The sequence below is a fragment of the Lampetra planeri genome, chromosome 20, assembly GCF_965212315.1.
Source record: "Lampetra planeri chromosome 20, kcLamPlan1.2.h2, whole genome shotgun sequence".
Taxonomy (NCBI): Eukaryota; Metazoa; Chordata; class Hyperoartia; order Petromyzontiformes; family Petromyzontidae; genus Lampetra; species Lampetra planeri.
This window is the reverse complement of record NC_136126.1, coordinates 1,926,668-1,950,848: the sequence shown is the minus strand read 5'-3', so window position 1 is coordinate 1,950,848 and position 24,181 is coordinate 1,926,668. Positions and strand designations below refer to the sequence as shown.

General features: G+C 49.7%; 2 protein-coding genes across 2 annotated transcripts; one reads left to right on the top strand and one right to left on the bottom strand.

Annotated features, from left to right (window-relative positions):
* The first annotated feature begins 346 nt into the window (after window positions 1–346).
* On the top strand, window positions 347–9,941 carry LOC144724261 (torsin-2A-like). Its single transcript, XM_078603240.1, has 6 exons — window positions 347–1,121; window positions 1,971–2,102; window positions 3,701–3,975; window positions 5,573–5,739; window positions 7,231–7,358; window positions 8,145–9,941. Exons 1-6 carry the CDS (start codon window positions 869–871, stop codon window positions 8,387–8,389), a joined length of 1,200 nt encoding a protein of 399 aa, XP_078459366.1. The 5' UTR covers window positions 347–868; the 3' UTR covers window positions 8,390–9,941.
* Window positions 9,546–24,036, bottom strand: TTC16 (tetratricopeptide repeat domain 16). Its single transcript, XM_078603112.1, has 11 exons — window positions 24,028–24,036; window positions 23,200–23,343; window positions 22,271–22,371; window positions 20,697–20,892; window positions 19,313–19,641; window positions 17,860–18,107; window positions 15,541–15,682; window positions 14,724–14,889; window positions 12,582–12,757; window positions 10,757–10,901; window positions 9,546–10,549 (listed from the first exon to the last, which is right to left on the bottom strand). Exons 1-11 carry the CDS (start codon window positions 24,034–24,036, stop codon window positions 10,400–10,402), a joined length of 1,806 nt encoding a protein of 601 aa, XP_078459238.1. The 3' UTR covers window positions 9,546–10,399.
* Between the last annotated feature and the right edge of the window lie 145 nt (window positions 24,037–24,181).

The following is a 24,181-nucleotide window of genomic DNA, read 5'->3' as shown; positions in this document are numbered from 1 at the left end:
CCGAGACGCGATGCACTTTGAGAGAAAGTTGCAGAAAAACAAGAAACTAGTTTTCTGCCGCGGCGCGACATGCGCGAAAGGTGGTGCGTGAAGTGGCTCCCGCATGACTTAGTTGTCCGTGGCGCTGCCTGATCGCACGAGCGCCGTTAGGACCCCCGCAAGGACCCCTATGCCCCCAAGCATGCATAGGCGGCCCGATAGTTGCCTGCTCGGATTCACTCATTGCTCAATTTGCTCCGCACTCCCGCGCAGTGCAATAACCCTAATTATTTTAAGGCCGATAATAGCACTTGTTAGTCATTGTGCGAAAAGGGTGGGGGGGGGGAAACACGAAACACGCGGTGACGCCGCACTACATTTCTCTGCGGTGTTGCGGAAGTAGGTTCGTGTGTCAGGAGCACGTGGGCGTGCCACGAGGTGGTTGGTGGCTTTGTCGCTCGCCACCGGAGACTTTTCAATCGCCCCCCGAATCGCTTCTCTCGTAGTCTGGTTAGTGCCGGCTTCGGTTTTCAGATCCCGGCTGGAATCACGAAAGAAACCCCCCCCCCCAAAGCTCAACGCAAGTTCTGCTCGAATTTGTCTTCAAGCGCGAAAAGTCCGGGGCGCCCGTTTTATCGCCCTCCAGCTCCGTGTGGTCTTAATCACGGAAGCCGGGCCGCTTAGCCCCCCTCTTTATTTAGAATCCAAGAAGCCTCCTTCGAAGACCGGACCTCGCACCCACGGAAGGCGGACGACACCAGTAAACCTGGGCCCTGAAGCCCGACCTTCGACCACGGGCCCGTCCGAAGCCAGAACTCCGAAACATTGCACGCGTAAGCAAGCACCCCCAGCCCCCGAAGCAGAGGAGCATGCTGGGCATGCAGCAGCGATGACTGCTCGCGCGCTGCTGGCGCTGGCGATTCTCCCGTCCCTGTGGAACCCCCCGGCAACAAGTGGCGACACGACCCCGGGAGCTCCACACCCCACCTGGGCCTGGACCGACCCCGCTGTTTGGTCGGGAGCTGTGGCCTCTTGGTTCAGTTCCGTGCCCCAGAATGGCGTCATCTACAGCCGCCTCTACTGCGGGGCGCGGGACTGCGTGGACGAGAGAAGCTGCCAGATTCGTGGCCACAACATCACGGGTATCGATCGCATCATCGATGGGGGGGGGGGGGTTATCGGCCACTACACTACTAACATCGCTTTGTACCGCATCATAGTATGACGGCACCACTGGTAAGCCACTTATGATATCACGAGTACAAGCACTGGTATAGTAAGCTAAGCTGGTCATTATCACGAGTGGCTTGCCACGTTACACTTAACTCGTCGTAACATCATGGGTGTGAACCACAAAATCACGGATCTGTGATCTATATCATCATGATCATCTCCGCACAATGCAAGATGTATGTATTATCAGACGCGTTGACCGCGCCACGTGTAACGACTGATAACGCACGCTTTCGTTTGGTAATTATGAACGGGGGGGCGGAGGGTTGGAATTGAGAGAACTTTGGCCCACGTGCTTTATCTACAAGCACGAGAACATTTAGTACGTTGGGTTGTACCTTGGTATCGACCGCACTTATTGTATCTAGCTGTGCAGAGCTGTTACGTGTTTCCTACCCCCCCCCCCCCGCGTGTGTGGACTTTCTCTGAGCATTATTCCATTTGCTCTTTATTCCATTTGCCTTGCGTATTATCGCCAAGCACCGATGAATAGAATTGGCCCAACATCCTATTTTTCTGGGTAAACCAATGACATTTAATCGTAACGTATTAACCGAATCTTGATACTGTACACACTCATTTCGTGTATTTCAAAGCAAAAATTGGGACTTTTATAATCCGGTAGGGGTGTCGCCAAATGTGTATAACTACTGTGTACAGGTTTGGGGTGCATCCTATAAATCCGTTGAATACGGTAAATCAGTACAGCGTGCTGCTTGCTTGGCCCTATTGACAAGCCCCCACCTGTAATCCCACAGTCGAGGTCCTGGCGGACAATGAAATGCGAACCTCGCCGTCGGAGACCTACCCCAGCTTCCTGCCGGCACCCAGCCTTCGTACCCTGCTCGGCTGCCTGGACCACGACTGCCGCATTACGTCCGACCTGCCAGGTGACACGGCTGCTGCCGCCTTCAACAAGTCAAACCGAGCAATGGGGGATGACACATCCCCATCAATACTACACCCCCCTCCCCTCCCACAGCCAGGGGTTATTTTACGTTCCCCCACAGTGACAATTTCCATTTCCTGATGTTTAATAATCCTTAAAGCGTCGACTTGCATCATTTTCAAATGTCTCCAATGTATCGGTGTCTTTAAGGCATCACATTCTCCACCTGTCATCAGCCGTGCTCAATCCTCTGCTGGAAGTTGACCTTTCCGAGTTGTCGACATCAGGCGACACGGTGGCGAGATGTTAACTCCCTCGCCTGGCATATGCAGTAGGTGGTGGATTTGATTCCAACCCTGACGCCTTTATATTTGGAGTTTGCATGTTCTCCCCGTAGTCGCGTGGATTTATCTCTGGGTTTTACTCCATATTTAGAAACCATGCATTTAGAGTATTTGGCTGCTAAAAATTTCTACATAAGCGACTTCGTTGGGCTACCATTTGTCACGAGGTCGCTGCTGAAAAAAGCTATATAGCTCGGTGGGCTTTACCGTTAAATTATAAATAGTTTATCTCCCACCGTCTTGTGATGTAGCAATACAACTAGCACCTGCAGACGAGTTGAATTCATGGCTCCATCTGCGGTGTAGGACCTCTCAGGTTGGCTGCCACTGATTTAGCGTTGACCATTGTCCAACATCCCTTAGCGCAGTGTCCTGCGCAAGCTTCACTTGCTCTTCTTAGAACAGTCTCCAGCTATAGGTTGGTTAAAATATTGTATTTTGTTCTTTCTCATCTGAAGAAGCATTTAACATGTGGGCCAGATGCACATATTGATTAAATGGCTGTAGAGAATCAAGATTGCCAGAAGATGGCAGTGGAAGGCAGTGGACGTATTCTTGATTCAATTATCAAATAAAAAAAATATTTGAGTGTTATTCCCCCCCCCCCGTGCATGCAGCTCACTGAGTTGCATTGGCTTCTGGTTGGTAACATTATCAGGTCGCACTCGTTACAAACTAAGTACTTGTCACTAATGAACCACGACACCTTGCTGATCTCGTCAAGGAGCATAAACCATCACGCGAACTGCAGTTATCCTCGCAGCGGCTTTTGTCTAGCCATCAAGCAAAGACGGTCACTGCATCGCCCACATTTAGATGCGCTTCTGTGGCCGTCTGGAAGCCACTGGAGTTATGCACTTTTAAATCTAGATTGAAAACTAATTTCTTTCGAACTGCTTTTTGTGTTTAGTTTGTTGTCCTTCCCCCGCACCTCCAATTAGCACGGTTGGCTACGTACGGCGAGAAAGAAATTCAACATACATACATTTTTCCGGGCACTCCAGTTTCCCCTCCATGTCCCAAACGCTCATTCATGGAAATGGCCAAACAACGAACGGTGACGCTGCTCTCCCCGCCGTTGCGGTCAAGTCTGCAGCGTGAGCTCCACCGCAGGCCGCACGGGCAGCAGCACCGTATCCACGAAATAAAATTAGGACCTTAATAAATAAACAGGGCTGCAAAGTGGGGCTCAAGATAAAGAACCAAAAAAAAAGAAGCCCACCGTCTTGACGTTTGTTCGCCTTGCCCGTTTCAGGCCTGCGGCGTGAGCTGCACCGCAGGCTCCACGGGCAGCACCTGGCGCGCAGCTCGCTCGAGAGGGCAGCGTGGCGATTCTCGCTGGCGCGCAGGGACGGCACGAACGTCGGGCCCCGGCTGCTGATGCTGTTCGGCGGCAGCGGCACAGGGAAGTCGCACGCGGCACGCACCCTCGCTCGGCACCTTTACAGCGACGGCATGAGCAGCCAGTGCGTGCACGCGGTAGTGCCCAGCCTGCTGCTCTCGGGGACGGAGGATCGCCACGTGCACCGGGTGAGAGAGGGGTGTTTCGGCACAGGTCGGCTATAGCTAGCAGGGATGCAACGTTTTTAAATCGATCCATCAATTAAAATTAATTCTAACCGCTTGCGGTTAGCGTCAATTTTATCTAGAGAGGCATAGCGCCGCTGTTTTTAAATACATTGTACTCACCACATGGAACTGTAGCGACACGACCGCACTCTACGATAGCTGGCGCCCAACTGCGCCACACCCCCTCCCGCATGGACTTTTTTTTACTTCAGATTCCGTTCCGATGGTCTACACATGTGTACACGTACATCATCGGAACGGAAGCTGGTTAAAACAAGCATATCGTATGCGTACATTGCAATCTTTTCTTACGTGCCTGATTCGACGCGTGTCATATACATGAGAATTCATTATGATTAATTGATTCTTACGCAAGCAACACATGTATACAATTTCGCAAGTAATAATATCTTTACAATATAAATGATGTGTTGCTACGTCGAAGTGGAGCGGAAACAACTAAAGCCGATAAACAGTACCAACAATTACAAATTATTTTGCTCGCAATGCATGCATCAAATCGTGCATCATCTAAGGAATCCTTTACTCACGGTGCACGCAAACGATATGCTTCCTGGTACTAATTGATTCACGGAGCAGACAGTTGTACACATCAGTCAGAAATTGAGAACCATTACACACAATTACATGGGGTCAAGTGGAAATGCGTCATGCATGGGCCTTCAAAATAACGGAGATGTACAAACGTATGGGAGAGAGAGTGGACACCGACATTGTGACAAGTGAAACAGAAGCATCGGCGCCGTACGTTGGTGTGTGTTGTTGGGCTGCCTGCGGGGGGTGGGGGGGGGACAAGGGTGGGGGCAGGGGGTGGATAGCAGCAATACAGGAGGAGGTCGGTGCTCCCCAGGATTGTGTGTTGAGTCAAAGGTCAAATCCACGCAACCGAGACAGTCAAAGTTGAACGAGAGAGACTTAATTCTCGCGTGGAATGGTGACGTTTATTCTAATTGCTATGGGGGCAGAATCGCTGTTACATGCCCAACAGCAAGAGTATTTGCGGGGTGTTTGTCCCCCAAGATAATTAGGTAATTGTACTTTGTCAACATTGAAATCGATTACCACGAACACGGGAGCCAAACTTGTCAACACGTGCCGGTTAATCACACTCCCTGTTAATGTACAAATAAATACATGCCTGTGTAACACCGCATGTAAACAACATCATCGTTGACACGTGGTGGAATTTCCCTTGTAATTGCCCACGAGATTCATCAAAAGTAATTATCATTACCCACCTACGATTAGATTATTTTAAAACATAATCCTCAAAAATGTCTTGTCATTTTATTTACTAACAGAAACTGAATATGCCTATACTATTTTATTTCACGGAAATATACCGAGTCCTCAACACGGGTGGAGGAATCAACGCGTGACTTTCACAAGAGAATAGTAGCCATGGAAGTTAGCAATCGAAGAGTGATAAGGGGACAACTGATGGCCTGTGAGTGTGTGTCGAGTGTGAATCGGCGAGTGCTCGATCGTCAAACAATCGGTGCAGTGATGTGGAATTCTATCTTCTCCCCTGCTACAGGAAAGACTGGAGACTTTGCTGTTGGAGGGGGTGCAAGTCTGCGAACATTCGCTCTTCATCGTGGACTCGGTGGAGGAGCTGTCTGTGGGGCTGTTGGACGATCTGCTGTTGCACATTCTGGATACCCCACAGAGCGCCTACAAAAAGGCCTTGTTCATCTTCATAAGGTTCGTTCGTTTCTCAATCCGCTTGTCCTGGCGAGGGTCGTGGCGGCAACATGTTGAGTATGGCGGTCCACACCTCCCTTTCCCTGGCGACAGACTCTAGCTCTTCCTGGGGAATTCCCAGGCATTGCCAGGCCAGCCGAGCGACATAGTCCCGTCAATGTGTCCTGGGCCGGCCTCGGGGTTTTTGCCCAGTGGGACGTGCCTGGTAGAGTTCCGCGGGGAGTCTACCGGGTGGGGGGGCATCCTTACCAGGTGCCAGAACCACCTCAACTGGCTCCTCTCGATCAGGAGGAGCAGCGGCTCGACTCTGAGGCTCCCCCTATGTTACCGAGGTCCTGAACCGATCACGGGAGAGTGAGCCCGGCAACCCTGCAGAGAAACCTCCTTTCGGCCCTTTGTACCCGCGATCTTCTTCATAAGGTTTGAAGTGGAAATCGTATCTCTCTCTCTCTCTTTCTTGTTGCTTGTCCTCACTTCTGAGAGTAGATAACTAAATGAGCATAAATTTCGATTTAAAGCTTTTATGACTGCAGGGATTCATATTCTTGGTTCTTTCGGTAAGTCACGTAGAAGGGAAAAAAAAACGAAATCATTGTTTTATTTTTTTATTTTATTATTTCCCTTTTACGTGACTTACCGAAAGAACCAAGAATATAAATGAGTATAATATATCTGCTTAATGTATCTGTTACTTAATGTTTTAATTTTACTCTGATCAGTCCAAAAATAGTATGCCAGAGCTGACTCGAGCTGCAGGGAATTTAATATAAAACTTTGATGAAACGTTAATTGATATTTGTGCAATATTTAAAATGTTTCACTTGACAATTTAATTTTTTCCTGATTCATTTTTTCTTCATTGTTTCACTTTTGGCATTTTGGTGACTGTCACTAACGCAAACTACTCTGCCTTGGTCTCTCAAGTCCTCACCTTGTGAAACATTGAAGTTGTAAAGGGCCAGTTAAAATAATTGCATGTGTTAGCAGTTTATTTTGGGGCACCGCGGTGGCGAGATGTTAACTACCTCGCCTGGTGTACAGGAGGTCATGGGTTTGATCCCGACCCTGGAGCTCGCTGTATATTTGGAGTTTGCGTGTTCTCGCCGTGGTTGTGTGGATCTTTCTCCGGGTCACATTTAGAAACACAAGTTTTTGGCTGCTATAAATTTCCACGTGATAAGACATTTCATTGGGCTATAATTTGTGACCAGATTGCTTCTGAAAAAGAGCGATATAGCTCAGTGGGAATTACCTGGTGAAATATAAAATTGTTCAGTTAAATAGTTTATTTTTCATAACAGAGATGTTTTGGGTCACATCGTGTAAATATAAACATGTTGTTAAACCCGCCACAACCCGACACAGCCAATTAGTAAGGTTTGTCACTTAAACAAAACATGCCAATTCGTTACTAGTTCAGCGGTGTTAAACCCACAACATTTACAACTAAACGTTGTGGTTGTTATTTTTTCTTCGTCTGGCTGTGTGCAGCAGCAACATCGGGACGTCGTTGATTAATACGCGGACACTGGAGGTGCTGCAGAGTGGAAGGGGCCGAGCGGAGATAACGATGGAAGAGCTGCCGGACAAACTAAGGCAGACGATGCGACAGCACCTCGGTAAATGGCGTCTCTTGTGCGTGCGTGGCCCTTCTTCAGTCCACTGCGGGATGTGGCACAACATTAACGCGTGGGCAACATGCCACCTCTGCGGTGAACACTGCCTTGGAGGAGGAAATATACATGGGGCCGTGATTTGGCGGGTGGCGGTGGCACATTTTGCCACTCGATTCGGAGGCTTGCGGTTAGAGCCCCACTGGCGTATTATTAACCATAAGAATATACGCGACGTATACTTCACAGTGGACGTTAAAGATTCCGTGCCATTCAAAAAAGTGTAACGTAAATTTACGTTTGTGCAATATTTACGATATTTTTTTACCCGGTGACGTCAATTCCATTGCCGTTCACGATTAGCAGTCGGCGGTGAGATGGTGCCTGAACAAGTCCTGACATCCCCCCCCTTCATCAGTCGGAACTGACCGGCGCGGTGAACTCACATCTCGTCAAGGAGCATAGACCATCATTACACGAACTCCGGCCATCCTCACAGCAGTGGCTTTCGGCAAACCATCTGGAACTATCTTCCTTACGATGTTAGGAAGCCACCGGGAGCCATGCACTTTTAAATCCAGATTGAAAACACATTTTTTTAGAACAGTTTTTCGTGGCTTAGTTTGTTGTCCTTCCCCTGCAACTCCGATTAGCACAGTTGGCTACGTACGGCGCGAAAAAAATTCAACATACATGCATACGCACATCGCGACGCTAATCTTTAAAACACCGGCCTGGGATTTCCGCTGCCCTGCGAGTCTTGACGGGGGTCGTCGCTTCCGCTTGCAACAGGTGAGGACGCGAAGAGCGCGCCGCTGCTCCGGCTCGTGACGCCGGTCGTCTTCCTGCCGCTGGAGCCGCGTCACGTGCAGCTGTGCGTGTGCGACGAGTTCCTGGCGCGCGGGCGTCACCCGAGTCCCGACCTCGTGTGGCGCCTCGCCTCCTCGCTCGCCTACTGGCCGCAGGGCGAGGGCCTCCTCGCCGTCGCCGGCTGTAAGCACGTGGCCCAGCGGGCGGCGCTGTTCATGCACCAATGACCCCACCCCCCCACTCCCCACCTCGTCGCTGTTACCTCTTCTCCAACAACTTCATCGACTGATGTTGCTGCTGTTGCTCAGTCAACCTCTTTGACCGATCGAGAGCTCGGCGACGGACGATGTGTGTTCTGCAACTCAGGATTGGGATTTTAAACCGGGGCTAAATGACCCCCATCGCCGCTACTTCACGTCACTGATTCTCCGTTCAACCAAAGGCATGCGCTGTGAAGATGAAAAGCAAGTGTAAGCAGCAATAGGATTCTTCGATCGTAACGGTCGCACTGTCGGAGTAGACTCGTCACCACCGGGAACGGCAGCTCAAAAAAATAAATCTCTCTCCTGCCACCATCGCTGTTACTCTGCAGCGCCTTCATCCAGTCGAGAACTCGGAAGAGCAACGCGTCTTCTGCAAGTTGGATGCAGGACATGGGATTTGAACTTGGATGAAATTGCATGTGCATTGCATCGGTACGACACAGTGTCTCCAATTCTCTGATGAACCAACACTTTGTGAGGACGAACAACTGGAGCAGAGAAAATAGTATTAATAACACCTGAGGTGTTGGAATAAAATTTGCTCTTGACTGATTAATTGCTGTGATCTACCAGTGACAGAGCTGCATAGCTCTATGGAGAAAGTCTTATTGCTGCTGTTATGGCTATGAGCACTATAAAGTTGAAAGGTGCATCTCTTTCATTGAGGCTTGAATGTTTTTAGTAAATCGCATGCTAAAACTTGAATCAATTACTGTGATTACTTGGTGCATAAGGGTATCGTAGTTTATACACTTGCAATGCAACAAAACGCCTCTGTGGCAAGATGTGAACTACCTCGCCTGGTTATACAAAAGGTCGTGGGTTCGATCCCGACCCTGACACCTGTATATTTGGAGTTTGCATGTCTCTCTCTCACTGGTCGCGTGGATTTTTCTCCTTCCACATTTAGAAACATGTGTTTAGAGTATTTGGCTGCTATAAATTTCCACAAGCCAGTTCATTGAGCTATCATTTGTGGCCAGATCTCTTTTGAAAAAGCTTTATAGCTCAGTGGGCCTTACCTGGTTAAGTTAAATGTTTAATAGTTTAGCTTTTAGTTTAAAGGCAAGTTAATATACTTGAATGGAAAGTTGATGTTTCTGGTTAACTTGAAAGCGATGGGTAACGATGCATTTGAGGAAATTATATCTTTCGCTTACATGTATTCATCGTAGTACCATAGAAGGATAAAAACAAATGAAATAACAATCCGTTGCGCAACAAATTGCTAGATAAAATTGCTCATTTGTTTTGACAGTTCTTGAAAGTCTGTGGGATAGCCTCTTGGTGAGAATTGCCATTGTTTCCTCAGCTGTTCTGCTTACGCTTGCATGGCCAGAGAGGAAAGTGGTCAGTGGCCCAGAGGTCTGGGTGAGAGCGCCGCTAGGATTCTGAGTTCGATTCCATGAAACCGCCTGTGATTAAACAGCGGTACTTGATTCAAATTAATTGATGGTTTCAGGCTGGTCACTCATGATTGCACACCAACCACAATAAAGATAACACTACGTTTGGACCTGCAATGTTGGTGAAATTCCTCTTGAGAATTAAAGATTGGTTTAGCTGTTGTACATCGAACACTGCTATTTTGCACGACAGGTGGGACAGTCCTGTCCCCCTTGCTGTGTCGAACTGTTGAGGTCACCTGCAGGGATCTCGCAGGTAGCTCTGTGGTGTCCACTTCCGTGGGCCTTTCTGTAACAGGAAGAGTCGCACTGCCCTCCGACAGATCTGAACAGTATGACGCCAATGGCACAAAGAAGGTACAATTTTGAAAAAAATAACGGTATGTTTTTGGGTTGTACCGGCCTGCCGTTCCGCTCCACCACCTGGGAGCTTTTCAGGAACAGTTGCGAAAATGCATCGGTGAGCTATACGGCACGAGCGCAAAAAATCTACGCGGTAACAAAACAAAAAAATCACCCTACACTTTGAGTAAGGTGAGACCTGGCAGTGTTACCAGGAAGCCTGGCCTCAGCGGTGCTGGCTGAAGGTCCTCCACGTGTACGGCCGGTCGGTGCCGCTCGCTTGCGTGCCGCTTGCTTCATGCACGACCCTCAGTCTCGGCACCGGGGGGCTCAGAGATGCCCTCTCCATCAGCGCTCTTCTTACATCCACATCCGCCTGCAAAGGACGGCGATCCTCAAGTTGATTGATTACAATTGAAAACGGCTCAACAGCCGAACACTGTTAAAGTTTGCGCGAATATATATTTTTTGTATACCGTGTCCATGCAATACCTGCATCTCGCAACGCCGTACGAAAAAACAGCAATAAGAAAAATACAAAGCTCGTGATGCAATGTGAAAGAAAAGATCCCTGTAAAGGTACCTTTTTCTTCTCCGCCATCAGTTTGCGGATTAGGCGAGAGTCCGGAACGTGGGAGGCGACGCTGTTTGTGGCGTCGCTGTTTGTGGCGTCGCCCGTGCCAGGCAGTTGGGATGTTTGGGGAGTTGGTTCACTCGTTGTTAAACCGCTGACAAGGACAGGAAAAAATACGGAATAGATGTAAGGCGATGCAAGCTGCTCTGTAGCTTTACACTGGAGATGTACAGCGGGAGAGTTGTTTTGTAAACCCGTTTCCCCGGACTGAATGTCATTTTTTCCCCCAATCAAAAAAAAATACACGGCTCTGACCCAAAGCCAACAATTTGTACACGTACAGGCCTTTTGGCAATCCACCGTCGGTCATGGGGGTTATTTGACCATACTTTACCGCACTGGTGAAGGCTAGAGGAGCATGTCTGAGAGCGTGGGAGTGCAGGAGAACAATTTCGCTGTACTGCCCTCTGCTGACAAACCACGTAGCACAGCCTTCTGACGAGCCTTGCTCTGTTCAGCGGTCTCCCACTCCAAGCACCGCCCGGGGACTCAACTTCTGAGACCACCGAGGGCATTGCGATGGCGAGATGTTAACTACCTCGCCTGGTATACAGGAGATCGTGGGTTCGACCCCGACCCCTGACGCCTGCTGTCTGTGGAGTTTGGATGTTCTCCCTTTGGCCACGTGGATTTTTATCCAGGACCTCCGGTTTTTCCCTCCACATTTAGAAGTAACATCACGCGTTTTAGGTAATTCGGCTGCTATACATTTCCACGTGATGGTGATAAGCTATCATTTCTAATAGCCATGTCGCTTCTGAAAAAGAGCTATATTGCTCAGTGGGCCTCATCTGTAAGAGTTTTTGGGTTTGATCGCGTAAATATATAAATGTGTCGTTAAATCCGCCACCAACCGACACAGCCAATTAGTAAGGTTTCTCACGTAAACAAAAATTCAAAATCGTTACTAGTTCAGCACATCGGTGTGTTGGACATTTAAACCACAACATTTACAATCCGAGTACAATATTAGTCGCCTACGCGTTAAACTGACGGGCCTTACCTGGTAAAAATAAAAATGATTACGCGTGAGTTTGGTCATCTGTGCCACCGCACGTCTAACAAGATCCACTCGCTGCCGACCGACCACATTCAGGATGGCGTGCGCGCTCTGGCTTAGGAGACGCTGTGTTGGTAGGAGGATGGTCGTGGTGGTGGGGGGGGAGGAGGTTGGGGGGGGGGGAGGAGGTGGGGGGGAGGAGGTGGGGGGAGGAGGAGGTTGGGGGGGGGAGGAGGTTGGGGGGGGAGGAGGTTGGGGGGGGGAGGAGGTTGGGGGGGGAGGAGGTTGGGGGGGGGGAGGAGGTTGGGGGGGGGAGGAGGTTGGGGGGGGAGGAGGTGGGGGGGGAGGTGGTTGGGGGAGGAGGTAGGGGGGGAGGAGGTGGGGGGGGAGGAGGTGGTTGGGGGAGGAGGTGGTTGGGGGAGGAGGTGGGGGGGGAGGAGGAGGTGGGGGGGGAGGAGGAGGTGGGGGGGGAGGAGGAGGTGGGGGGGGAGGAGGAGGTGGGGGGGGAGGAGGTGGTTGGGGGAGGAGGTAGGGGGGGAGGAGGTGGGGGGGGGAGGAGGTGGGGGGGGAGGTGGTTGGGGGAGGAGGTGGGGGGGGAGGAGGTGGTTGGGGGAGGAGGTGGTTGGGGGAGGAGGTGGGGGGGGAGGAGGAGGTGGGGGGGGAGGAGGAGGTGGGGGGGAGGAGGAGGTGGGGGGGGAGGAGGAGGTGGGGGGGAGGAGGAGGTGGTGGGGAAGGAGGAGGGTGAGTTCGTCGGTCGCTGTTAGTTGCATTTACGTGCGATGGCCGCGTGGTGGCGCCAATGCTCTGTCCGTGCTGACGCCCGGGCCAGCTGCTCCCCCCCGTGCAGAGGACCACCTCGAGGCGGCTGCGGCGGCGATGCGAGCGAATTCGCTCGCCATGACGTCGCCCACCGACTTGCCCGGAAAGAGCTGACTCAGCATGGGCAGCACCTAGCGGGGACCGGGTCGGTGCAGGACAATCACCCACTCTGGTTTATTTGGGGGGGGGGGGGGGATGGGCAGTAAAATCCACTTTATACAGAGAGAAACCAAAAAAACTTACATTCATTCATTCAAGGCTGTGGCCTTATAAAGTATATACACGGGTGACGTTTCGGGCAATGACCCTGGCGGCCACCTTACAGCCCGGTGACGAACGCAGGTCCTCCGTGCAATCCACCGACCCTTTTTTTTTCGATGTAAAGCTTTCGTGACTGCAGGGATTCATCTTCTTGGTTCTTTCGGTTAAGTCACGTAGAAGGGAAATAATAAAATAAAAAAATAATTAAAATAAAACATAATAAAATCATTCTCTATTTTTTGAGAATGTTTTTATTATTTTATTATTTCCCTTCTACGTGACTTTACCGAAAGAACCAAGAAGATGAACCACCGACCCTTGTTTTCCACGGGAGTGGATTCCCGGATACGCGGCGCTGCTAATTTTGGTGCGGCCGTCGTTAACTTCTCACGTTAATGCGCTGCACGTCGCTGTGGAACGCTGCGTTTTGTTAATGAGCCAGCAGATTTGTTTTCCCTTAATGAGCAAAAGAACGCCGCTCGTTACTCTTCCGTGCACGCGCGCGCGCGTGTGTGTACGGACGCAAATACGCAATCGACGAAATGCGTTACCTCAAGGGCGGGAGAGCGCTTTTCCTCCCATTATCGATTAGCCATTTCACCGCAGCAGAGATAACCTCGGCTCAAATTCACTAATCGTTGGCACAAGCAACAGATTACTGAAGCGAACATTTACTTTACAGCCCCGCGAGTGCGGGGGAAAGCGAGAGACGGAGGGCCAAACCAAGGAGAGAGAGAGAGTGCGGTTCAGTGCGTGTGGACGTTAGAAATCCTCCGGACGTCAGCGTACACGCAGGAGGAGTAGGCCACTGCGTGTCGCCGTCACAACCCAATGTTGCCAATAAAAAAAACAGAGTCCCAAAATTATATAATTAGACCTACACGTGGCAGTTGTCATCCTACACTCGCTCACAGACGAATGTCTGATTGCGGTCCAGGTGCTAGATCACCTTGTGTTCAAAAGGGACAACTTCCCACTCAGGGTAAATATACGTGATGCAAGTCGCGTGTTGCGTGTAAAACGCTACGAGATGCCCCGGCGTAAAGGAGGGCGTTATGTAAACAAAACAAATCATTACTATGATTAATGTAATTTATTAAATACATTTTAAGTGCACCAGAGGTGGATCTAGAAACGTCCCAAGGTGGGGTGCTCCTGAAATTAAGCTTTTTTTTAAAAAAAAATAGGCCCTTACATTAATACTAATACAAACCCCATTGCATGCATTTTCTCTGGTAAATATCACTAACATACCAATTTTTTTACGGGGGGTGGGTGGTGGAAATCTCCCCGATGGTCTCTCCTTCGGTCCACCATTGTATGATTGGGGCGCGATGGTGGCAAGATGTTAACTACCTTGCCTGGCATACAAAAGCTCATGGGTTCGATCCCAACCCTGACACCTGTAGAGTTTGCGTGTTCTTCCCGTGGTGGCGTGTATTTTCCTGCGGGTCCCTCCGGTTTTCCCCTCCACATTTATAAACGCGCGCTTACAGTATTTGGCTGCTATAAATATCGACGTGATAAGCCACTTCGTTGCGCTATCATTTGTGATAGCCAGGTCGCTTCTGAGAAAGAGCTATAAAGCTCAGTGGGCCTTACCTAGTAACATGAAAATAAAGTTTATAGTTTAGTATTCCAGAAGTGTCTCCATCACTATAAAAGCTCCACGTCTCCACCAATCAGTCCGGCTCGGGCGAGGTTTCATCTGCAGCCTCACCTTCTGGTTGTAGCCCTACGTCCCGTAGGGGATGAGTAGGGAGTGAGTGAGTAGTCACCTGCTGGTTGTAGCCCTACGTCCCGTTGGGGATGAGTAGGGAGTGAGTGAGTAGTCACCCGCTGGTTGCTGGGCTGGATGAGCAGGGCTGTGACAACGTCGAGTCTCGCTCCCGCGTTCTCCTGCATCATCTGGCGCGCCATCGCACGCTGCACGTAGGCAGCGCCCAGCCCCGGGTTGTTCCTGATCGCTTCCGTGCAGCGCCGCTTCGCGTCCGCGTATCGCCTGGGCAAAGGAGGAGCCGCGGTTTTTGAGGCCAGGTGCAACACGCGGTGGTGCTGGCTTTTTAGCCAGGAATATCCTATTACGCTTGAGGTAGCTGTCGTGGGAAAATCTGGCAGGAAAAATCTGTCTTGGAATCAGAATCAGATTATTTATCTCGGAGAAATCCGATGCTCTTTTTCACGGGTATCCAGTAGGAGCGAGTCACAAAGTTACAACAATAATCAATATAAACAAACGAAAGGAGTGCAGAGTATAGGAAAGGTAAGCTAATCACTATAAGTCAGCTAAAACTAAAATATGTTTTAGTTAACCAGGTAAGGCCCACTGAGCTATTAGTTATTTTTTAGAAGCGACCTGGCCACAAATGAAAGCTCAAAGAAGTGGCTTATCACGGGGGTACCCACACTTCACCTCACCACGCCACACGCCACCTGCCGATTGACCGTGATGGAGCCACATAGACCACTGGGATGGACAGAGGAGGGGGGGTTCAAGAAACCTGCACCGCGTCATGCCGAGCAGATTGAAACGGCGGCCTCTCCAGTGCGCCAACCAATTCGCTGTGGCAGAACAATTAAGGGGAAACGGCACGACGCTAAGACTTATCTTTTTGAAATGCTGACCGTGTCACCGCCTATGCAACCGACTCACTTTTCCTGGTGGTCCACCACAGCCAGGTCGTGGTGCACCAAGGCGATCCTCTCCCTCAAGCACGAGTCGCCGGGGTCCAACTCGTAGGCCTGCTGGTAATCGGCGAGTGCAAACCCCAGCTCGTCCATCTTGTAGAAGCAGTCTAGCGGTGGGGGCACAGATGCACCAGTTGGGCACGTGAGCAAAACCAAAGATCCCCCCGTATGGCCTTTTTAGAATGTCGAGGACAAGCCCCGTTAGCAGCATATGTGAAGGCTGGCACACAGCACGAGGTTTGTGGTGTGTTGCCAGCACCATGCCAAGTCGCCTTTGTCTCCCGAGCGCTGACGTTTACATATTGTGCCAGTTTCTACTTTTACGGTTAAGCCCAACTCGGGCAGGAGCGGGACCATATCAGATAATCTCCACCGATGTTAGCCGTGGCCGGGAGTTGAACTCGGCCCGCCGGGTTCGCAGTGCGGTTGCCCTAAACGCAACTCTGCCGTAGCAGCACACAGGCGCACGCAAAGCACATGGGCGCGTTCCGGTGATGTGCGGACAAACGCCAAAGCAAAACACTTAACGTCACCGTGACTCACGTCAGCCTCAGGTTTGATCGTAACAAAAAGTTACGCTAATGGACGTCACGGTGTTGGTCTGACTCCTTTTAGTGTCAAGTTTACTCTTCTTGGGGTTTTTTTTTTGTTTGAGGCCGCAAAACAGGAGTTGACGTCGGGAAGGCTCGGCTGTACTCGCACGGAATATGCGGGCAGCACAACGCGCCTTCATAATTCATGAAATCCCGTGCTTGTCAACGGAGGAGACACATGCACAGCACGCGTCATCCTTGCCGACTTTCAAAGCTTTTTCCCCTCGCGTGGTTTCCTCCGCACATCCAATTCTTGCCGACGTCGGTGCAAATGTAAATTTGCTACGGTGCGCCAAACAAGCACGCGCATGCGAATGGTGAGCGTTTGCTTGCATTTAACCTCCGCAATGAGTTTCATCGCCGGACGATGGGCTTGATAATTAAGAGCAGCACAATGATGTGCATGGAGAAGAGCGTTTTCAATCTGTACATACTACCCAGCTATCGTATGCATGGGCAACATGGAAATGGAACAAAGGTTGAAAAGAGAGAGATGAAGCATGGAAAGATGCATTCTTGGGATTGCACTGAGAGACAAAAAAACAGGGTAGCATGTGAATTAGAGAACAAAGGCAGGTGGGTTTGTGCAGGACGCATTCTAGAAGGGGTGATGACCAGTGGACTAGACTGGAGACTTAACAGCAGCCACAGGAGTGAACAACCCCGAGATGACAATCACTGTGGAGATGTGATCAATTCTCCCAGTTCGTGTGCAGAAGATAGATGAGCACATAGCACAAGCGCCGTAGCCACCTATGACAAGCTGGTGTGCATGGGGGTCACCCATCCGAGCACTGTGAAGGCTCAAATCCTGCTTAGCTTCCGGGATCTGAGGTTAATAAGGCGCGTTCCAGCTAAATTGATTGTAGGTGACGATGATGATCATAATCACAAAGATCGTGAGGAAACTTCGTCTGTGTGATTTGGCGGTGATTTATGACCCAACGGTAGCTCGTTCGCTACTTGTTGCAGATTTGTTTTTTACGGTTCGAATCCGACAGGCCACCCTGGTTATTACTGCAGGTGTGTATTAACCGTAAAAATACACGATATACAGACTACGAATGGCGCGAATATTCGACATACTAAATAATCATTACGACCAGTGGGTCTGCCATTGATTCGGAGCGAGGCTCTAGGCCAGAGGTTGGCAACCAAAAAAACAAGAAGAGCCATTTTCGAATGCGCTAATAAAAAAAAAACTATTTCAAGAGCCGCAAAGCAACGTGGTGGTCCTCAATAATTCATGCCATGAAGCAGCAGTCCCTGAAGAGTCGCATGCGGCTCAGAAGCTGCAGGTTGCCGACCCCTGCCCTGGTAAACTGGACTTCCATGGTGAACTGGACTTCCATGGTGAACTGGACTTCCACGGTGAACTGGACTTCCACGGTAAACTGGACTTCCATGGTGAACTGGACTTCCGAAGTGAACTGGACTTCCATGGTGAACTGGACTTCCACGGTGAACTGGACTTGCATGGTGAACTGGCCTTCCATGGTAAACTGGACTTCTATGGTGAACTGGACTTCCATGGTCAGGGCTCGGCAAACAAAATACCAAAGAGTAATTTCTTTCGAATTTCAAGAGCGGCACTGCAGTCCTTCAAGAGCCGCATGCAGCTCCAGAGCCGCAGGTTCCCAACCCCTGCTCGAGGCCTTTGCGGGTGGGGGGCGGGGTTTAGGCAGACCGACCTCCACGGTTTCGGTAGAGACTCTTGGCCCCTTTCTCAGCGCGGATGGCCCTGTTGAGAAGCGCCACCGCCTCCTGGAAGAGGCCCCGTCGGCAGCAGTGCACGGCGAGGTCGTTGTAGGCGATGAGGAGCTGCCGCTGGGCAGCTCGCTGGGCCGCGTTCTCCGGGTCGTGACCCGCTGCCTCCATCCCCGCCAGCAGCTCCTCGGTGGCGCCCGCAAAGTCTTGCAGCTGGCGCAGCAGGGCGGCCCTGCCGTGTGGCAGAGCGTCACGCCAGCGTTAAGCCGGGAGTGGGGGGGGTTTGGCGAACCAAAAGCACGGCACAAATGAACCACAATGCCTTGTATTCTTAGGTTTTTTCGGTAAAGTCACGTAGGTAAAAAATGTAAATTAATAAAAGTAAAATAAAAATAAAATAAAAATCACGACGTTTCGGAGGCACCTAGTTTACACAACAAAGGCTCATTCCTAACAGCGTGCTTCAGCCGCACCGAACCTCACAAAAATAATATCCAGGGCCTACCTTGGCTCCTCCCACCCTCAACCAGTATATATACAAATACTGTTTCTTGGAATTTCTCTCACTTGATACAGCTATCGTGCTGTGACTGTTCCACCTGAAGACGGAGACTTGTGTTGCCTCCGAAACGTCGTGATTTTTATTTTATTTTTATTTTACTTTTATTAATTTTAATATTTTACCTACGTGACTTTACAGAAAAAACCTAAGAATATGAATCCTTGCAGTCACGAAAGCTTAAAATCTAGAATCACAATGCCTTGCCTGAGGAGCATAGACTCGCAGCAGTCGAACAAAGGCGGTCACCGCATCGTGCGCTTTCAGATGCGTTTCTGATATTAGGAAGCCACTGGAGCTATGCACTTTTAGATCATCTAGATGGAAAACTTACTTCTTTAGAACAGATTTTGTGTTTAATTTGTTGTCCTTCCTCGACGTGTCCGATTCACACGGTTGGCTACATATATACAAATCTCGCCCGACCACATGCAAATAATGTCCTTACACGTTGCACATGGGAAATGATCGGTAAACACGACCGACGAGTTTGAAGCTTTGTTAATGAGAAAAAAAACTCTTAAAAATACATTTATAGCACGATAGTGATGTCACGGCATTGACAATGTATGAAAATATAATGGAAATCACTCGGTGTTATAAAGTCAATACTGATCGAGTTTAAATTCGTTTTCTCACAAGTGAAACTTCACACTTGTCAGAGACAGCCTTGGTACAAATCAACAGCCAAATTAACTTCGGGCTACATCTTCCGTGGACTAACAGCAAGTACACGCCTACACCACACTTCTTTAAAATGCATTTTCTAACGGGCCACTTCATGAAAAAATCTGCGTGTGTTGGCGGGCCACGTGATTGCGCAACACGTGCTAGAACCCGCGACGGTCCCGGCAAGCGAAGCCACAACGACGGCTCACCGCAGCACGCGGTGCTCGGGTGCTCCGGGGTCGCTCTCGACGGCGAGCGAGATCTTGGCCAGCGCCTCGCGGGGCCTCCCGCGCAGCGCCCCGGCCACGGCCTGCGCCCGCGCGTCCTGCGCTCGCCTGCGCAGGCTCTCCAGCAGCGCCTCCGCCTCCACGCGGCCCGGCGCCAGACGCGCCGCTTCACGAGCATCCTCGTGGCAGCGGCTCGGCTGCGGAGAGAAAGGGGCAGTAGCGTGACCAGCTTGGGGGCACGGGGTGCCTTGGCCCCCGCTGGTGGCCAACGCTACGAGTTGGGGCCCCCTTGACAGCCACCATGAGATATTTTGTCAACGGTGGAATAGAAACGTCATTTGCTTTGAATGATAGTAACTTGAGGCAAAGAACATTGGGCATTGAACTCCGTTCCTGGAATATTTATTTCATTAGATACGCATCAATTATATTGCAAAGAGGTACTACTACGGACCTGTAGTGACTGCATTTTGCAAAGACGGAGCACTCCTACAGCCACTAAATGTTCGAGACCGTGAGCATAATGACTTGATTAGGCAAAGAGGAGCCACGATATATAATAGCCTCGGCACAACCGAACGAATTCTAGATTTGAAGCTTTCGTGACTGCAAGGATTCATACTCTTAGGTTTTTTCGGTAAAGTCACGTAGGTAAAAAAAACAACTTTACCGAAAAAACCTAAGAGTACAACCGTACGAGACAAATCAAATATTGGGGCCCCACCTGACCGATTGCCATATCCCCCTGGGATGATAATGGAGCTACGGTGCCACTGGGAAGAGGGTCAGGGCGAGGGGCACAGCAGCAGAGTTGGCCAGCGCCAACCGGCTGTGGCTGCTTGGCAGGCGTGTGGTTGTTGCATCGTGCGACCGTGAAGGTGGTGGCCTTAATTCCGCGGTGAATTGATATTGTACGTTTATGTATGTTGAACTTCTTTCATACCATACGTAGCCAACCGTGCTAATCGGAGATTCTGGGGGGAGGACAACAAACTAAACAACAAAAATATGTTCTAAAGAAATCTGTTTTCAATCTCGAAGCTTTTAAAGAGTGCATAGCTCCAGTGATATTCCTAATATCGGAAGAGCATCCCAGAGGGCTGCCAAAGCGCATCTGAAAGCGCGCGATGCACTGACTGATGATGATGCAATGTCGTGTCAGGGTTGGAGCTCTAGCACAGTGGTTAGCCCACTACGTTGTGAACCCGGTGATCTGACATCAGCGGCGAGTCATCTAAAGCGGTCCTGGGGTCCACCCTGCTACACCAACCCGCACCGACCGGCGCGGCAAAGTACGCGAGTGACCTGCACGGCGCGAGGAGAGGTCCTCATCCAGCAGTGGATTTATTTTATTTTATACCCACGTGACTTTACCGAAAGAACCAAAGAGTATGGATTTATACAATTTGCTGGGCGCGCGCTCGTCACTTGCATTGTTGAAGCGGTGGTGCAGGCGCGCCCGCAGCACGTAGAGGTCGGCGTTGTCCGTCTCGGCCAGGAGCCAGCGGTCCACCAGCTCCAGGCAATCGCCGTAGCGGCCCAGCGCCGCCAGGCACGCCACACTGCGAAGCAAAGAAGTGGAACCGGCGGCCCCCAAAGTTTGACCAGATTGGCTCCTGCTGAGGTTGGGGCCGCTTGCAACACCCCGCAGGATTGGACTCTCATTACTCAGCCCTCGGGGGTCATTTCTCTTGCTGCCAATGGTTCCCCAATTTCCCTCCACCCTCCTGACTCTTCGGATATATTCGCTTATTCATTCGGACAGGGTAGACCCATTAAAACTGCACGGCTAGTCTTTATGGCGTTGCTATTTTTAATTTGGGGAAACATTTAATTAGCCTGATACTGCAGGCAATTCATTTAACTATGACATGCAATCATATTGCCATATTCTTGTTGAGAGCATTGTGGGGATTTTGAAACGAGCTGATAGGCTGCTCGTTTGCTATACCTGGAAAATATTTCATGCGTCCATCTATCTGTCTGAGGACCCTTCATATACTTTAATGAAAACTACAGAATTCTGCAAAACTCTTAGACCAATCGCCATGGAACTTGCCACACTGCTGACGAATACCAGTTCTTGGGTTAAAATTGGCAGCAAAATACTTTGACAAAGTCATTTTTAAGAGCGACACTGTCTTGCATGCTAGCGTAAATTAGCACACATCAGTTAGAATGTAAGCACACGGGTGTGAGCGTGTACACCTGATGTGCACCTGCACACGTGTGTGTGTGTACAGAAACGATAGCATAGAGGTTAGCGCGCTACGAATCCAGTGACCAGGATTCGATTCCCGCTAACGGCCAACACCAGGGACGAATTATCTGAACCGGTCCTGGGCCTCCCCGAAGTCGACTCAGTCTCAATTGAGTACCTGGTGCGAGGATGCTGGCCACCCACCCCCTCGTGTGCTGTTCCGGCCTTCACAGGTGCTGCTCGCTAACAGCACTTGCCCCAACAGTCTGCTATGGCTATGTCGAGCAGGTGCCATACCAATACCCTGGCTTGCCAGTAGAAGATGGAACAGTAGAGTGAGGATTAATATCGTCCAATCCACCCACGTGTACGAACACTCATTAATGAGCTAAAAACATCTTAATATATAGAGGACCATAGAGCTCGGGGATTTGTTGGCACCGGCTCACTGCCCTGGCTGCTGCCTTCCAGCTTGTCTGTGAGATGCAATTGGCATGAACGATAATGCTATATATATATTTAAAAAACTAAACATTATTTTCAAACTCAGATTCGCACATGGATGGAACTCCCACAAAATACAGGCGTGTCAAAGTTAGTCCTCCCCATTAAAACTACAAAAGCTTTGTGCAATGTCTCAAGACATTTGAAACAAAACACTGATGCACAATACATACAATGTTTATAGATTCCATCATGAGCATAGGACATTATGTTCAGAGAAATTTCAGTCAATGTACCATCTCATCTGGATGGGGAGGCTGCTGGGCTTGAGCTCCGTGGCTCTCGTAAATGCCTCCAGAGCATCCAGATACAATTTGTGTTCAAAAAGGCCTTGGCCCTGTTCACAAATACAAAAATGGGACATGCTCATCGTGTCACGCACACTCCTGAGTTAAAACAGTCACTTTAAGCACCACACACACACGCACACCTATAATACACAGCTTTGGAGATATGGCGGGTGGATCGTGGTGAGATCGCTATTTACAGAGCGACTGCCAAACATGCTCGCCTCTGTAAAGGTGGCCAGATGACAGTTGAGCAAACGGATTCATGAACCCATCTGTGTGAACCCATGAGTGTTATCTCCTCGTATGCATGGGTTTTTTTTCTCTCTTTTTCCGGTATCATTCAATGTAAAAGTGGCCAAAAAGAGTCTGAAGACTCAGTGACGTTCTTCCGGATGAATAAATCAATGGCTGTATAACAACAAAGAGAGATTGACAATTCAATATTATATATATGCATGTTGAACTTCTTTCACATATTACGTAGCCAACCGAGCTAATCTGAGGTATGGGCGAAGAACACACTAATTACACAAAGCAGTTCTAAAGAAAACACAGAGCACGAACGTACGTAAAGCATTCTAGAGACTCACAGTTACTATTTGTGTTGTATATTCTCATTATATTAGCTACACAACATATCCACTTATTGGCGTTTGTATTGATGAAAAATGAAAATTCCCAACGTAACGTATGTGTACGCTTAAAACACAAAGCACAACGCAGGTCAGAATTGCATTCATTAAAGTCGACCTCATTTGCTTGGGACAAATTGGGCTCGTGTGACATTGATCCAGCTTCAGCGGATGCTCAACACGGCATCATCAAGTGCCGTGAGATCTTAACACGGGGGGGGGGGGGGGGGGCGACAACCCTACGTGTATGCAGTAGATCCTGGCCAGGCGTCCGTGGATCGGGGCTTGACCCCGAGAGACGCTGAGTGCCTGCTTGTATCCCAGGATCGCCGACTGGAAGTCGCACAGCTCGAGGTAAGCTTCGGCTCTCTTCACATAGAGATCCGTCTGGGGGTGAGCACACCAAGATCAATGATAAATAGACCCCCCCGTAGAGCCTTTAACATAACTGTTGGGGCAAGTGCTCTGAACGAGTAGTATGTTGAACTTCCTTCGCACCGTACGTAGCCAACCGTGCTAATCGGAGGTACGGGAGAAGGACAACAAACAACACAAAAAAGCAGTTCTAAAGAAATGTGTTTTCAATCTAGGTGATGATTTAAAAGTACACCGCTCCAGTGACTTCCTAATATCAGAAGGAAGAGCGTTCCAGACCGCTGCAGAAGCGCATCTGAAAGCCTGCGATACAGTTCAAGTTAATTTATTAGGTATAGCCCTGTGAGCCATTCGGTTCCATGGGTCGGTGGCCAGTGTTGATGTTTACACACCGCACCAGATACTACTTTATAAGGCCGAGTAGACACAGGAGGCGGGGGGGGGAAGCCCAGGACCAGTTCAAATACTCGCTACCAATACTGGTCGTGAACAGCAATCGAACTCGAGTGGCTGGGCTCGTAGGGCAGTGTGGAGCTCACGGCCGCGCCGCACACACGCACACAAACTCGCCAAGACACCGACATGTGCACGTGTAAGTAGCGGATAACGTTTGTGGATCATGGGTGAAAGAATTTCACACCAATTTCAGGATGTTTTTTTTTATAGCTTTATACATAGCTCACTTAGCCATTATACCGCATTCATCTTTGTCGGCAAATGCAATGCACATTACTTTTAAAGAACTCACTTTTTTTTACGAGAATTAAATGCCACGAAAAATATCATTGAGCCTGAAAAGTGAGACAGTGTGTTTCCGAGAAACATATTCTTATGTAAATGGCGAATTACT

Excerpts from the sequence above, each read along its gene's own strand:
- LOC144724261 (XM_078603240.1), top strand. The coding sequence starts at position 869 with ATGACTGCTCGCGCGCTGCTGGCGCTGGCGATTCTCCCGTCCCTGTGG. Across the intron at positions 3,976-5,572 it reads AGGATCGCCACGTGCACCGG|GAAAGACTGGAGACTTTGCT; the intron begins GTGAGAGAGGGG and ends CCCCTGCTACAG. Across the intron at positions 5,740-7,230 it reads GCCTTGTTCATCTTCATAAG|CAGCAACATCGGGACGTCGT; the intron begins GTTCGTTCGTTT and ends GGCTGTGTGCAG.
- TTC16 (XM_078603112.1), bottom strand. Across the intron at positions 22,372-23,199 it reads CCAGGATCTACTGCATACAC|GGCCAAGGCCTTTTTGAACA; the intron begins GTAGGGTTGTCG and ends ATTTGTGAACAG. Across the intron at positions 19,642-20,696 it reads TTGGTTCTTTCGGTAAAGTC|AATATCTCATGGTGGCTGTC; the intron begins ACGTGGGTATAA and ends CACCGTTGACAA.